Here is a 15,799-nt window from a genome sequence, read left to right on the forward strand (position 1 = left end):
GTAAAGAACTTTTAGCAACATGTCTTGCATAACGCGCATGCCAAGAATATGGTTTTGTTCACCCAAATCCTTCATGTCAAAGTTCTTATGCAACTTCAACTTTAATGCATGAAATGATCATATCATCCACATAAAGGATCAAAAAAAGAACTACTAGCTGTAGCTTTCTTTGTGGAGAGGCAATGATCAATTTTGCTCCAACTTTAACCTTGAGACTTCATAAAAGAATCCACCTGATGATACCACTCTCATAATATCTACTTCAAACCATAAAGAATCCACCTGATGATACCATTCTTATAATATCTACTTCAAACCATAAAGGCTACTCTCAAGCTTATAAGCTTGCTTCTCTTAAGCTTACAAACCAACTTCTCTTTGCTATTCTTAATAAAACCTCTAAATGTTGTACAAAATGTCCTCATGAAGATCACCATGTAAAAAAGTTGTCTTAACATCCATTTGGACCAAGTACATGTTCTCTTTGGCAACAAGAGTAAGTACTATCACAAGGTAAACGGTCATCTTGACAATCGGCAAAAAAATGTGTCAAAATCTATGCCTTGCTTTTGCTTGAAACCTTACGCAAACGGTCTATCCTTGTACTTTGGCTTCCCATCATTGGGTGTGACTTCCAATATGTAGATCAATTTACACGACAACAAGGGTACCAAGTCCCAAGTGTAATTCTTCTTCCAAGAATCCATCTTTGATTTCATGAAACTCTCCCAATTAAGCTCACCATCGAGTAACATAGCCTCATCATTGTAAGAGTGCTCATTACAATACATCAACATAACATAATCTAGTCTCGATGGAAACCTCTCAGGTGGCATACTCTTGGTGAACTGTGATGTCGTAGGCTTTGCAAGAATAAGCAGACGCTCCTAGAACCCCTACACTTATGATTCCAAGCAAGGTGCTGTTCACTGACAAGGAAGCCTCTTGTTTATGTGTAATACATGGCACACATGTGGCAAGATAGGTCACTTTGGGAAGGGGGGATCCCCTCCAAAACCCACTTAGATTTTAAGGAGTTGTGTCACAACCCTATCACGCATCAGGTGAAGGTTGCAGCGATGTTGATTTTTTTGAAATGACAAACTGGTATGGTGATCAGAGTGATAAGTATGTAGCACTGTATCTATGCACATGGATATGTTTGAGCACACAATCCTTACAGCCCTTTGAAAAGGAATATGGAGAATGCTGCCTCTTAGCACAAGTCTCCGTTGCGTGAAGATCGTTGGAGTATTCGACCTTGGTAAAGAAACGGCGACATTCTTCCTCTCGTCATAGCACTTGAAACTGTCTCACTCCAGAAGACAACCAAAGGCACCACTTTAGCAGCTCAGTTTCTGTAAGTAGTTAAGCTTGGTCTTTGCCCATTCACTGGAGGAGATCAGTTCGTTGAGCCTTACGATAAGTTGACCTCAGCGCTCAGAATAGCTGCCACCATGCAGAACTTGTACCTGCCAATGTTCAGCATGGAGACGTGCAGTAACAGCCCGCCAAGTCAGCAGCCAGAATCATTTGCTGGCCCCCCTCCCCCTGACTCTTGGCGGCTGGGACAGGATGCCTGGTGTCCTTTCCCAGGTAATCACTCCCGGCATCCACTGGTTGCCATGTGGGGTTGCCTTGATTACCGGGAAAGGACATCGGGCATCCTTTCCCAACACCATAACAAATTCTACTGACGATCACCTCCCATCCTCAAGCGTCTCATTCGTCTTGAATGTCACTAGTTGCGTATAAATTGCCCATGAACACATATGCCGCAGAGAACTTCTCATCTGACTGGATTGCTTTCTCAAAGGCCCATCTCCCAAGCTTCAAATTTATGTACTTCATACAAGCACCCAGAAGAGCCAACCACAACATAAGGCTTTCAGACTGTGGTGCCTTCTCAATGAAGCCTAATGCCTTGTCAAACTGCCCAGCACGGACCAAAGTATCAACCAGACAAGTACGGTGCTCTGAAGTTGGAACAACCTTGTAGATGGAAAACATATCGTCAAAGTATGTTAGTCCGTCCTCTACAAGTCCTTCATGACTGCACATGGTAAACAAGACAACAAATGTGACCACGCTTGGTTGTATACCGTCGCGTAGCATATTGAAGAATTTTTCAAAGAAGGTCTTGACCTTCCCAACCTGCGCATATCCAGCAATTAGTGCAGTCCAGATAGCGGCTCCCCGTTCTTGAACCTCATCAAAGACTTCTTGTGCTCTTTTAGGCGCACCACATTTGGCATACATGTCCACCAACGCAGTACTAAGCACAGCATCTGTTTCTACATCCACCTGCTTGCACACCTTGTTGTGTATCTCTATGCCTTGCACAACTGCTCCTATACTGCCACAAGCTTTTAGAATGCCAATAAACGTAGCTTCATCTGGAAAAAAGCCCTCATCTAGCATTTCTTTATAGTAACTTAGACCTTCATCACCAAGCTCATGCAGGGCATATCCAGCAATCAGCACATTCCATGTAACCACATTTCGCTCTGGGAGCTTATCAAACACTTCTTGAGCTTTTGCAAGCATACTGCATTTGAAGTACATATCCACTAAAGCAGTGCCAAGCATTATATATCTGGACAGCAGCCCCTGCTTTTCCACCGTTTCATGTACCTTTTGACCCACATCATATGCCCCTACAAGGCCGCATGCTTTCAAGACGCAAAGGAAGGTAACTTCATTTGGAGTATGGCCCTCATCCTGCATTTGTTCAAAATAATCTAAAGCTTGCTCACCCAACTTCTGGTCAGAAAAGCCAGTAATCAGCGTTGTCCATGTGGTAACATCCAGTGTTGGAAGGCTGTTAAAGACTCCTTCCGCCTCTGCAAGGGCACCACATTTCACATACATGTCTACCAATGCATTTCCAAGCTCGACAGCCTCGCCAAGTAAACCCTGCCTGTGAATTTGTGTGTGTATCTCTCTACCCATATCAATTGCTCCTATGCTGCCACAAGCTTTCAGAATGCAAATGAAGGTGACTGCATCTGGTGAGAGGCCATCATCTTGCATATGTTTGAAGCAGCTGAGAGCCTCGTTATTGAGCCCTTGCTGAACATAGCCCGTAATTAGTGCGGTCCAAGCAGTTACATCCCGTGATGGCAGCCCATCTAACACTGCTTGGGCTTTGGAAAGGTTACCACACTTGGCGTACATGTCAACAAGAGCAGTGCCAAGCACAATATTCTGTTGCAGTAATCCCTGCTCATTGACTTTGGCGTGCATCTTTTCGCCCTTGTCAGCTGCACCCAAGCTAGCACAGGCTTTCAAGATGCTTATAAAAGTGATTGCATTTGGGGAGAGGCCCTCATCTTGCATGCGCTCAAAGCATGTCAGTGCTTCATGATGGAGCCCATGCAGGACAAATGCACCAATTAATGCATTCCATGAGACAACAGTTCGTACTGGAAGATCATCGAACATGTCTCTCGCTCTTGAAAGTGCACCACACTTTGCATACATACTAAGCAGGGCATTGTTGATTGTGATGTCCTTTACAAAGAACCCTCTTCCGAGAAGGCTTGCATGGATGCTACTCCCTCTGTGAAGATCCTTCTGTTTGCCACAGGTCTTGATCAAGTTGAAAAGGGCTGCTCGGTCTGCAAACTCATGCTGCGACGAAAGCACCGTGTTCACACAAATGTCCTTCTCTATGACGTGCCCTCCATTTCTCGATGGGCTTCTGCTGAGCTCGACATCCTGACATAGAACAGCATTGAGCGGGAGATGTGGATTCGTAAGTCTGTGCGTTCCCTGCTAGATATAGACGAATATGTGAGATAAGAGAGAGAGAGAGAGAGAGAGAGAGAGAGAGCAGTACCGTAAAGTTCATTTGGTCTTGAAAGCAGGCCATTGGGCGAACGAAGTCTGCATGTGCCATGGTGTTTCCTGAGTGTCATGTTCCTCCGTTCAAACCGTTACGGGCCTTGTGAGCCTCTTTCACATTCAACTGTTAGCTGTCTTTCTTGCAAACAGGAGACCTACGACTCCGAGCTGAGACTCCCCAGGCCGAAAATCGCAACCCTTCCCGCCCTTCCTTTGCTGCTAGCCCTGCACATGTTCCATACCACAAAGGTTGACGTGGAAACCCATGGCAAGGGCTCAACAAGTTGTACCTAGAGGATGTTATGTGGACTTTGAGAGTCGCCATTAAGAATGGAATCTAATTTAGAAGGTTGTAGTGTCATACACCTTAGAAGTTAAAAGTTAAGGTATGTTTTTTAATATAAGAATTTAGGGTATGCTTTTTCTTATATGGAATTTTTAGCATGTTGGGTAGATTGTAGAGGCAACTAAGCACAAAGATTGAAGTTTGAAGTTTGAACTCAAAAGTTTAATCGTTCACGAGTTTTTTGACAAGAGCAACGGGCTACTCGAGTGACAAATCTTGAATCTCGAGTCTCTCGTAGTTGTTGGTTGAGAGCTTCTATATCCAAGTTCCAACTGAGATGAGGAGGTTCAAGGGATGCCATGTAATTAAGGCTCTTGGGTGAATGAATGAGAGAGAAGGTAAGTACAATAGAGATTGACTCAAAGCACGGCTGAATAATGCCTTATCGAACAAAGAGAGTCAAGATTAAGCACTCTTGTTGCTTCCCACTTTGACTCCATTTCTCACTCCTTTTGCTTTGCATCCAAAGCACTCTCTTGGTTTCCTAAGCATGCTCCCAAAGCCTACTTATACAAACACATACTTATCACTTCATCCTATTTAAGATGGCACCATGTCTTATGCTTATGATGTTGTAGTTTATGATGTTATAATGTTATGAGGATCTTACTATTTGCCATTGGTAATTCTTAGGGAATGAGAACAACTTAGAGGGAACTGTGAAACTCGAAGGGTGAAGAGATGTCTGGCGTGGCTTCACAGAGAGAACAACGGTAGTGGTAATTTTATGAGCTCAACAATTGGAACTCGGGTGGAGACTCTTCGTGGTCACAATTCCAACAAAGGGCACATCCAACAAAAGCCGAGATGTATGATTCCCTCACTGCAAGTGCATCGCAGAGCATTTCAATTTCTAGGTATTTGCATATTCCATTTACAGCTTACTACTTCTCTTGTTCATTGTGTATCTTGTAGGAAATGATTTTTAGTATTGATAAGCAATGTTTTCAAAGTGCACCCTTGCGCATTGTACTTTAGAGTTTTCTTTACAAGTTACAGTTGTTCAAGAACACGTGTTTTTTGTTAGTTAAAATGCACTCATGAAAAAAGTTGTTTTGTAAAGATTTGATCGGAAGGGTAGGGAAAATTTTGCCCTTCATTTTTGAAGGTCGAAAGGCGAGACAACCCTTCCCATGGGACGAGGACTCTTGAAAATTTCCCTTCCCTAAGATGGGTGAGGGTGCCATGCAATTTTCATGCATGTCTACGAGTATGTGAGTAGTAAGCGTAGTGGCACTGCCTACAAGACTCAAGTGATTGCGGGTAGTGGTATACGCATGAAATAGTAACAGAAAATACCCAAGTGTGGTAGATTTGTCGGTATTGCCTACTTGCAGGGAATTTTTCAAAGCTATTTTTAGTTTTCCAAAGCTTTTTTTGGCTACTTCTCTCTCTCTCTCTCTCTCTCTCTCTCTCTCTCTCTCTCTCTCTCTCTCTCTCTCTCTCTCTCTCTCTGTGTGTGTGTGTGTGTGTGTGTGTGTGTGTGTGTGTGTGTCTTTTTGTGTGTGTGTGTATGTGCGCGCGCGCACTAGTGTCGTTGTCAGCTCGATAGTGATGGCCATTTGTTCTCACAAGTCCCTCTTGAGTAGCACGTTTTTAGGTTCAAGCCCCACCCAGATCTCTCTCTCTCTCTCTCTCTCTCTCTCTCTCTCTCTCTCTCTAAGCGTTTGCCTTTTTCAAAGAGTTATGTATAACATTCTATGAAGGCAAGCCATTTTTAGGCAACGTCACTCCAAAAGAAGGGTACATGTCTATTCCGACGTGAGGTTGGTGAGGATTCCTATTTACGAGAGATGAACGGCTATGTTGAGGTTGGTCAACGTGGAAGGGGGATATGAACAGCCAATGGATTATACACAAAAACGGAGTTGTGTAGCAACTTGTCATGAAAATTGGTGTACCTTGGCAGCTTTTGAAGCCCATCATTGTGCTCTTTGTTGTGGGCGGCTTATTCATCTATGTGGGCATCATTTAATAGGCTTGTTTAGTTCGCATTTGTGTAGAGAGAGAGAGAGAGAGAGAGAGAGAGAGAGTATCGCTTAACACGAAGGGAGAGAATGTTCAAACCATCAAGCGATTGAAAATCGTGCCACTTCACTATTGCTTGACACATATGGCAATAGCCAAGCCCACTATTTGTTTGTTTAACATGTTCAGTGTTTTTAGACTCTCCAACCCACATTCCATTTTATTATCCCACAATTTTTATTTTTTATTAGTATTTTGATGATTAGCCTCCTCTTGGCAGGCAAGGGTGAAACACTAAATCACCTAAATATATATAATAAGATCTTGAAATTTGACGGCAAGGGTCCCCCAAAAAAACCATGTTCAGAGGAAGCACAAGGATAGGAATTAAAGAGATGAAAGATAAAAAGAGCTTTTTGAAGAAGAGTAAATGGATAAGTTGGTGGCCATGTCGTATTGCTTTCTCTCTTTATATTTTTGTTTGTTTTAAGATTTATTTATATTTTTATTGGTATAAAACTAAATTATGGTTTGTTACTCGTAATTTATCAAGTCTTTTATTACACATCTTTCATGAGGTCGTTTGTGAGAAGAGATTTATTGATCTAGCCAATACATTTCTCTTGAAGTGACGAATTTGTTTGGCAATTTATGGTAATATACCCAAATTTCTTAAATATAGGAGAAATATAGTAACTTGAAACTGATACATTTACTCGACACTAGAAGGATATTTGGGCGCAAACTTAAATTCCAAGGAGATATTGATAAAGTAGCAAAGAAACATTTTGATCTTCTTTCTTTGAATTGAGATATCAATATTAACCAAAAGTCATAATCCATCTCATTTGAAATAGGAAATGGACATTTCTAAAGTGGTGCGATAAGAGACTCAAATAGAAAGAGTGCCTAGATTTTCGCATTGAATGTAAATTGCAATACAATACTCTAAAAAGTGAATAATATGTTCGAAAAGAAGGGATTGTAGCCAAACATGCTTTTCGTAGATGGCGAGAACATTCTCATACAAAGGAGTGGCAACGTTATATATTGTACGCTGGTAGAACAACAATTTCAAAATCCCAACGACAACGCCTATAAATAGAATGTTTAATCTCAGTTTGCGACTTTAAGCTTATGACTCTTACCTTTTAACACTTGAGCTTAGGAGATCTTACGAGCAGTAAGTGCTGCTAACCATTTGTATCATTTGTACTTCTTAAGGTAGAGCCTGATTTCACGTTGTCAGTCAATCATATCCAAAGTCTTCTACCAATGTATCATTTTGAATTAATTGTATCCATCTATAATCTAAACAACATCGTTATTTGGCTAGTTTTGATCATAGAAACACTGATGAAAAAGTGTATGTTCAATAATTTGAATTACGCTTTTTTAAATTCTATGACATTTGGTATTTGAAGACTTGAACCATTAACCAAATTTGACTAGTTCATCTAATGCTCACATTTCTTGTCAGCCACTCGAAGTCTAGCTGTGAAATAGCTGAGTAGAATGAAATTTATGTTAAGATATGTGAAAGAATCCAAAGGCTTACAATAGAACTAGATCACATAAAAAAGACTATGACTTGAAGATTGCTTTTCTAACATTAAGAGGTAGCAAGAAGGATGACCTTGACATTCATATCCAGAATTTTGAACATTATGCTAACCTCAAGCATCTCAACGAAGATGATTGGGGAGAGTACTTCCCTAAGTGATAGCGTGTAAGCTGGGAAGTTGTAGTAAGCTAAAGAAATCCTTTATCATGGTGTACAAAGGGGATGAATATATCCTTTGTGGATTGGATAAAATACAATAGGACAGACTGTCAATAAGGAGCTATGTAGAGAAAGTTAAGGAGCTCACTAGATAGTATCCATCTGAGAAAAGGTTGAGAGTCTTGTTTTTGAGCGGGTTGAAGAGCAAGAAGTACCAAATCCAACCAAAAAATTCAATGACTTGGTTGAACCAGCCCTTAAACTAGAATAGCAGGCCAAGCAAGAGAAAGATCAAAGAGCTAGAACCAGTTCAAGTTCTAGTGAATCCTCTTCAAAAGATACATCATCAAACTGTATTTCACACCTTATGACAAGCACTCTAAAGAACCACTCAAAACCAGGAGGAAAGGATTCTAGAAAAAGAAAATTAAAGAATTGTCAAAACAGATATCTGAGATTTCAAGATCAGACACTCGCTGGGAGAGGTAGAGACTTGGTGCATCATATGCAAATCAAACCAATATGACGAATGCGTTCAATGTATGTACTATAAACCTTATGGTCATGCATGGGATTGTCATAAAATCTAATATCTAACCAACCCAAATGATTTTTTCATATTAAATTGATCATCTAATGTGGGAGAATAAACGGGAACAAGGGTTAGAATATAGACATGTGCTTATGGATCTATCTCAACACTGGGCCAAGGTTAAAGGGTCCAATTGAGAGATGGTATGTCAAAGAGAAATGCTAGCTAATGGAGCTTAAAGACCTTAAGGTTAGCTTCATTAAAGACCTCCAAAGATTGTTGGAATTAGGGTTCCAGAGAAACGCACACAGCTTGGAGAAGACGAAGGAAGCTCAAGGCACACAATAGAGAGTGTATTACTTAGTGTGCAATGGAAAGATGGATAGCCCTAGAGTGACGGGCATATATACAATGCACGGGGGAAAAAACCTCCTAAAAAATGCCCCGGCGGTCCTAGTGTGTTCACACACATCACTACCACATGTATATGGTAACAAATCCCCCTTGGAGTGATGCGGTGAACGAGAGCTGGCACATGAGTAAAGGGAAGTGCCATGCCCTGAGGACATGATCAGTCGACAAAGGGGAGTAAGCCCAAAGCTTTGTGGAAAGCTTCAAGCTTCTCACGAGACAATGCCTTTGTGAAAAGATCTGCAAGGTTGTCTTGTGTTGGCACATAAGCCAAGCTGATCTCTCCTGCTGAGAGCCTCTCCCTGACATAGTGGCAATGCGCCTCAATGTGCTTTGTGCAAGCATGAAAAACTGGGTTCCTCGCAACTGCCAATGCGCTTTGGCTGTCAGCGTAGATAGTGTTGGCAGTGTCCTGCCCAACACCCAAATCAACCATAAGGCGTCTGAGCCATACACACTCAACCGTAGCTGTGAAGACTGCCCTGTACTCAGCCTCACAACTCGAAGTGGCCACAGTAGGTTGCTTCTTGCTCAACCATGATATACATGAATTGCCACTTGTGGACACTCGCGTGTCAAAACAACCAGTCCAATCTGAGTCGGAAAAAGCATGTAAGTCTGGCAGCAATGATCCCCCCTTGGGATAAAGCAAACCAAGATGTAAAGTGCCACTAAGGTAGCGGAAAATCCTCTTGACAGCCTGCCAATGCTTAGACCCTGGGCTATGCATGAATCTGCTGACCTGTGAGACTGCAAACTGAATATCTGGCCTCGTGTTGCATACATAAATGAGGCAGCCAATAGCAGTTTGGTAAAAAGTGACATCAGTAGGATCGCCGGCATATGTAGACTCAACTTCAAACCTGTTTCCATGGGAGTGGCAATAGGTTTGCAATCCTCAAGTCCAAACTTACATAGCAATGTCTCTATGTAACCTTTTTGACACGAGGCAATACCACCATCACACTGCTTAAACTATATACCCAAGTAATGATGCAACGCCCCCAAATCTTTCATCTTGAAAGTAGCATTCAAATCAGCCTTAAATTCAACAATATGTCTCTCATTTGGTCCAGTGATCAGCAAATCATCAACATAAAGAACCACAATGAGAAGTACATCACCCTCACGCTTTACATACAATGTGCTTTCTGTTGGACTGTTACGAAAGCCTCGTTTAACCAAATGAGTGTCAGCTTTCTCATACCAAGCACGAGGAGATTGCTTCAACCGATACAAAGCTGTTAACCCTCACGGCTCACGGACACCCTATCACCTACGATGGACGTTGTATTATTTACTTATAGAGTCAGGTACCGGGCTTGTCAGTCCAATAGGAAAAGGGTAAGAGTGATCGCCGATGAGAGGCACACTCTAACTAGAACATTCAAGGGATTAGTTGGCTAAGCATGGGCGCCCAAGTGTGAATGGGGTGAGCTCATATAAAAGTCAACTAAACCTAAAATTCACTCATTCTCTCATTTGTGCAATTAAAGAGTGCTCTTGCTCCATCTCCATCTTCTTCTTCTTCATCTCCTTCTGTGCGTGTGTATGCGTGAGAGAGAGAGAGAGAGTGTGTGTGCGATCGAGCATTGCGGCGGCACGACGGCGGCGGTTGAGCGTGGCATAGCGGCGTCTCCCTCTTCTTCGCGGCGAGGAATCCTCCACGAAGCAAGCGTAGAGCGGTGAGTGACACACCATCGTCATCTTTGAGCTTACTAGTTTAGGCTTGTTGTGTGCTTGGAGCCATTTGTGGCTCGCACATGGTGTATCGGCAAGTTCCTTGCATTGACACGTGCGACATACGCGCACATTTTTGGCGCCGTTGCCGGGGAATGCCATACAATAAGCTTGAATGGCACTCTGTGCTTCTTTTGTGGTGCAATTTCTATTGTAGGAAAGGTAGGGAAGGAGTGTGTGTGTGTTGAGAAGAAGGATTTGGTGTTGTACTGTGTATTTTTTTTGTTAATGGAGTTTTCAAAGGTACTGTGTTTATTCTCTGTGTATTAAGGTTGTTAGTTTTCCTTGTTAATGGAGTTTTCAAAGGTACTGTATTTATTTTCTGTGTATTAAGGTTGTTAGTTTTCTGTGTACAGTAAGTAGGAAGTAGATCTGTGAGAGCTAATAGAGTGTGTTAGTGTGTAACAGTAGGTGTATTAGTTAGAAGTAGGTAGATAGAGTGTGTGTGTGCTCTCGCGCAGGCCGCGGCGACCTTGTTCTTTTTAAAAAATTAAAAAATTAAAAAATGTTTAAAATTTTTTTAAAGGTAGGACCGGGATCGGGAATATCTCCCAGACCCAAGCCCAAGCTCACGCTCAGGCCTAGGCCTCAGTCGCCTCTTAAAATTACGAATTTTAGCTTCACACGTGGCTAAAAATCGATTTTTTGAGGACCAACGGAACTTCAAATTCCCAAAAATTGTGTTGTAAAGCACGTAGAGACCCTCTAAGTGATACATTTGTTTCGAGCTATCACACACTGTAATAAAAAAAATCAAACATTAAAAAAACATTAAAAACGTAAAAAACACGAGTGAAAACGGACGCTTAAAAAAGGTAAGCGGTTAACCTTTGAGGTTATTCGCCGACGCTTGTAAGGTGCCAAAGGCACATGCATCTATGCTCTGGTCGTGTGCTAGAGACGGAGCAACTAGAGATAATTTTGACTTACGCGAGTTCTCAATATCCACCTACTTTAGGTTCTGGGCCCTCGGCGGGGACCCAAGGTAGTCCAAACTAAGACCCGAACATAGCGGCTAGTGACTCTTCCTCTGACTACGACGTCATGGAGGGTTTCCCAATGCCTAATCCCGATAGCTCAAGCTAAGACATGCATGCCATGGGCCCGCGGTTCGGGCCGAGCGTGCTTAGCCGCCTGAAGGAAACCTTTAGTAGAGCCACTCGCTCCGAACACGCAGCTAATGATGTAAATGAGGGGGTGGGGAAGTAAATTCTCCATTTGTGACCATCTTAGACCTTATACCGTTAGAGAATATGCACGTGAATACTTCATTCACTACACCTCCTGACTCTTCAGAGTTATTTCCCTCCGAGGTCATATTACCCGATGGTAGAAGGCTTGCCGAAGTGCAAGAGGTTGAGCGATATATCCTTGCAGCGAGGGAAAAGGAAGTCGAGAGCTTACGTAAGGTGGAGCAACGAAGAGAGTTAAAAGCGAAAGCCCCTATGTCAATATCCTTGCTAAGAGAGCAATCGAGTGCCCCTGACTTAGCAACCGCTAAGGGCCAACCCCTAGAAAGCAACATTGCATCTAGCTCAAAGGACACCCCTAGCACCTCAATCCTAGATGGAGTGTTCTTAAATGAGAACTGAGAGTACGAACTACAATCAGAAACTCTGACCGACCTATACACAGGTCACACCTATCACGTGGGTTGGTTAGATGTCCTACAATCCACAATGGGCGCTACTAGTGTGGAGGATCAACAACAAAGAGTTTGTGAGGTCATCCATAGGGTCATTGAGTTAGAGAGACAGAACAAGGGGATCCACATGCCTTCAACGGGTCTCATGAGATTCTTAGATACAGGAAAGGCTAAACAACCGACCTTATCGCAAATGGAGACTCCCTCAGTAAGTCCGATGGATCCTCCATACGTTGTTTCGCCAGGGGTCTCAGTGCAATCTGAGCCCACAAGTGATAGCTTCACCTTTCCAAGTCTAGCTCATCTTTCCCTTGATGACACCACGGCTACCATGCCTACCCCAATGATGGGCATGCCAAGAAACATGCCATGGACCTCATTTGTTAGTAAAGCACCGATACATTGTAGCTCAATGTCTGCAACAGTACCTACAAGTGTGCACCAATCGTATACACCCATGGGTCCTCGTACTCATGTAGTCCCTACCCCTCCCATTATTTCAACTACCTATGCTCCACAACCACAACACCCAAGTTCTTATTTCCATGGGACTATACCGGCTAGCATTAGCATGTCACATCCAACGTCTGCTATGCCTAGGGCCACACATATGAACTTTGGACCACCACATGGCACAACATCGTACCCAACGTAGAACCCAAGGGCTTCATATGCGCCAAGCCCGATGCCAATACCTACTCCACATGTAGTCTCTGGAGCACCTCCACCCACGGTGCCTGCTCACTTAGGTGACTTGGCAACATTTGCTCAAGCTATCGGTCGATCTATTGCTGAGAATATGCGTAACGTGCCTAATAGAGAGCTTAGAAGTAAGGCAGTACAAATAGCCAAGTTCACACAAAAATTTAGTGGAGATGGGGATGTGAGAAAGCATATCGAAGTGTTCGAACAAATATGCGATTCTCTAGGAGAACACAATGACCTGCATAAGAGCAATGCTTTAAGCCTAACCTTAAGTGGAAAGGCTAGGGATTGGTATAGAACCCTAAGGGTGGAAGAAAAAACGATTTACCCTACTCTTAGGAGACTGTTCTTAAAAGAATACATACGAGAGGGAGTACTTTGGGGTGTAGCCTCTCAGCTCCAGAAAGCCCAACGCGAGGAAGGAGAGTCGGTGAGAGACTTTATAAGTCGCTTGAAGCATTTGAATTCTCGTTGTAATCTAAATGAACGCTTCAACAATAACCAATTGCTCGATAGATTCATTCGGGGATTATGACATGAGGATATCTACAATGGCCTAGTCATTAGAGGTATCACCACTTGGGAAGCAGTCACCACCAATACGATCCAATTGGAGGATAATTTAATGATTCAAGGAGAAAGAGTGTTTGTTGAGCCTAAATCTATTAGCTCACAAGCATCAGGGCATCACCAATGACCTTAAAGCCTATTGCTAAGGAGCCAAAGATATCTGAGATGACTTTAGCAGATCTCACCAAGGCTATTCAAGAGAGTCTTAGAGACAATCGTGCTTCGCAAAACAATCATATGTATCCAAGAAGGGAGCAACAATGGTGCTCAATATGCTATGGACCACATAGTACCAGTGAATGCCCTACTTTTAGAGTAAAATTCAATGGGAACTGCAATGCCTGTGGGAGGTATGGTCATCAAGCTAAGGATTGCATAGTATTTAAGTGCGCGATGGCCAATAGACCAACCTTAGCATGGACAGAGACACCTCGAGTGCCTGCATTGATGCCGGCACCACCTCTTGAACAAACATCACAACACATGGTCCCTAGGGCCCAAAATGTTGTTCAAACAACACCTTTACCACCTCCAGTGCTAGGACCGCAACCACCACATCCGAGAATCGCTTATGTGAATCAAGTGGGTTGTGAGTCATCTATTGCTTGTTTGGAAGGCTGTGAGGAAGATATAGATCCTAATATTGCCTATGGGATGGATGTGCTTGAAGAAAGTCCACAATACTACATGGAGGACTATTGGGGACAAGTCAAACATGTTTATCAAGTAGCTACTCTTGCGGCAAGAGGTCAAAATATCAATTACACTGCTAAGAGACCACCTCTTCAATGCTATGAGTGTGGAGGCCCACATCGTGTAGCCGAGTGTCCTATTAGGCTACAAAAGAATGCCACACTAATGCAAACCAATCAAGCGAGCACGTCTACAATGCCGATACTCATGTGTAATCGATGTGGCATAGATCATTTGAGTGACCAATGTCCAAATAATCCAAATGCACCGAAGATTACGCCATTAAACTTGATTGAAGTTATCGAGGAGCCATCACAAAGTACACATGTGGTACCAGTAAACATACTCACACGATGGATTCTCCAAAAACAAAATTATATTCTTGAGGAAAGAGACACGGCATCAATTGCCCAATCTCATAAAAAGAAGAAAACACGAAGGAAGAGATCGCAAAAAGCAGCAAAGTCAGACCCCAGTTCAAAGACCAACATAGGGACTGGTGACGACCCCGTATATATGAATGACGCTGAAGAGGATTCTGATTCAGGAGGAACCATGGAGACCAAAACGACCACTAAGATAGAAACCAACAAGGAAGATCTTCATGAGCCACAATGACCAGGATCCAAGAAGAAGATAGGAACTTATCCAAACCCTACAGAGGAGATTGAGCAAGTCAAGCAATTAAGGAGTTTGGTAGAAGATACCCAAAGGGATCTAGAACCAGCACCTAGGGAGATCCAGATTACAGACATCGTGTTCCCTACGTAACAACAAACTCACCAAGTCCATAGACCCTTAGCCATACCTAGTGTCATCCAAGAAGAAAGTGACTTAAAGTCATGGGAAAGTGGGCGTACTCACTTCTTGATGGAAAGAATGTTTACATAAGGACTACTTGATCCTATCAAAGAAATGGAGATCCCATCTTCCCCACGTCAAGGGACTCAAGGCCAAAAGGTGCCGTTAAACATTGCAAAATTGATGGATTTCATGTCTTCAGAAGTTAGAACCACCACTATGTCCAAACTATATAAAGACCCTGAGCTAGTCTCAGCTCTTCGAGCCTTCCTCAATGGAGAACTAAAGTTTGGGCTACCACAATTTGCACAGATGGATGGAGCTGGGGAGATGCCAATAGAGGAGGAACACTTAGATCCACAACCCAACCTAGATGAGAACCTTGTTATAGAGATACCTATTAGCAAGTTGGGACAATACTTCAAGGGTGATGAATCCAATGAGACCATACCAATCACCTACTAAGGGATTAACTGTGAAGGGAATCCTTGATGGTGGCGTTGGGGTTAGCATTGTGACTAAAAATTGCTGGGAAACTATGGGAAGACCTCACCTTGCGACCACAATGATAGTAGTGAAGATGGCCAATGGGTCTATTGTTAAACCTATTGGGATGCTAGAAGATCTCAAGATCAAGGTGTTTGGACATAAAATAAGGATTACCTTCATTGTTATGGATTTCTCTAAACACACTATGGCATCGGAGATGATCTTAGGACGTCCTTTCATGAGGGAAGCAAAAATGGTGCATGACTGGTCTAAAAACCATGTCTACCTTCAATTCCAAGATTCTGTCATTCGAGTGGATCTTGTGACTGG

General features: G+C 42.8%; 1 protein-coding gene across 3 annotated transcripts; it reads right to left on the reverse strand.

Annotated features, from left to right (window-relative positions):
* Positions 1 to 265: 265 nt before the first annotated feature.
* LOC147429996 (pentatricopeptide repeat-containing protein At3g09040, mitochondrial-like) lies at positions 266 to 4,144 on the reverse strand. Of its 3 annotated transcripts, none has more exons than XM_086496182.1 (2): positions 3,842 to 4,144; positions 266 to 3,720 (listed from the first exon to the last, which is right to left on the reverse strand). In XM_086496182.1, the coding sequence occupies exons 1-2, from the start codon at positions 3,899 to 3,901 to the stop codon at positions 1,723 to 1,725; spliced, it is 2,058 nt and encodes a 685-aa protein (XP_086352308.1). In that variant the 5' UTR covers positions 3,902 to 4,144; the 3' UTR covers positions 266 to 1,722. The 3 variants fall into 3 exon arrangements, with proteins under 3 accessions (XP_086352308.1, XP_086352307.1, XP_086352306.1); XM_086496181.1 differs by having other exon boundaries at positions 266 to 3,774; XM_086496180.1 differs by having other exon boundaries at positions 266 to 3,777.
* Between the last annotated feature and the right edge of the window lie 11,655 nt (positions 4,145 to 15,799).

The sequence above is a fragment of the Adiantum capillus-veneris genome, chromosome 22, assembly GCF_014529385.1.
Source record: "Adiantum capillus-veneris isolate H3 chromosome 22, ASM1452938v2, whole genome shotgun sequence".
Classification (NCBI taxonomy): Eukaryota; Viridiplantae; Streptophyta; class Polypodiopsida; order Polypodiales; family Pteridaceae; genus Adiantum; species Adiantum capillus-veneris.

Coding starts and splice junctions, on each gene's coding strand:
- LOC147429996 (XM_086496180.1), bottom strand. CDS start 3,901: ATGGCACATGCAGACTTCGTTCGCCCAATGGCCTGCTTTCAAGACCAA. Junction 3,778..3,841: donor AAGACCAAATGAACTTTACG/GTACTGCTCTCT, acceptor GTCTATATCTAG/CAGGGAACGCACAGACTTAC.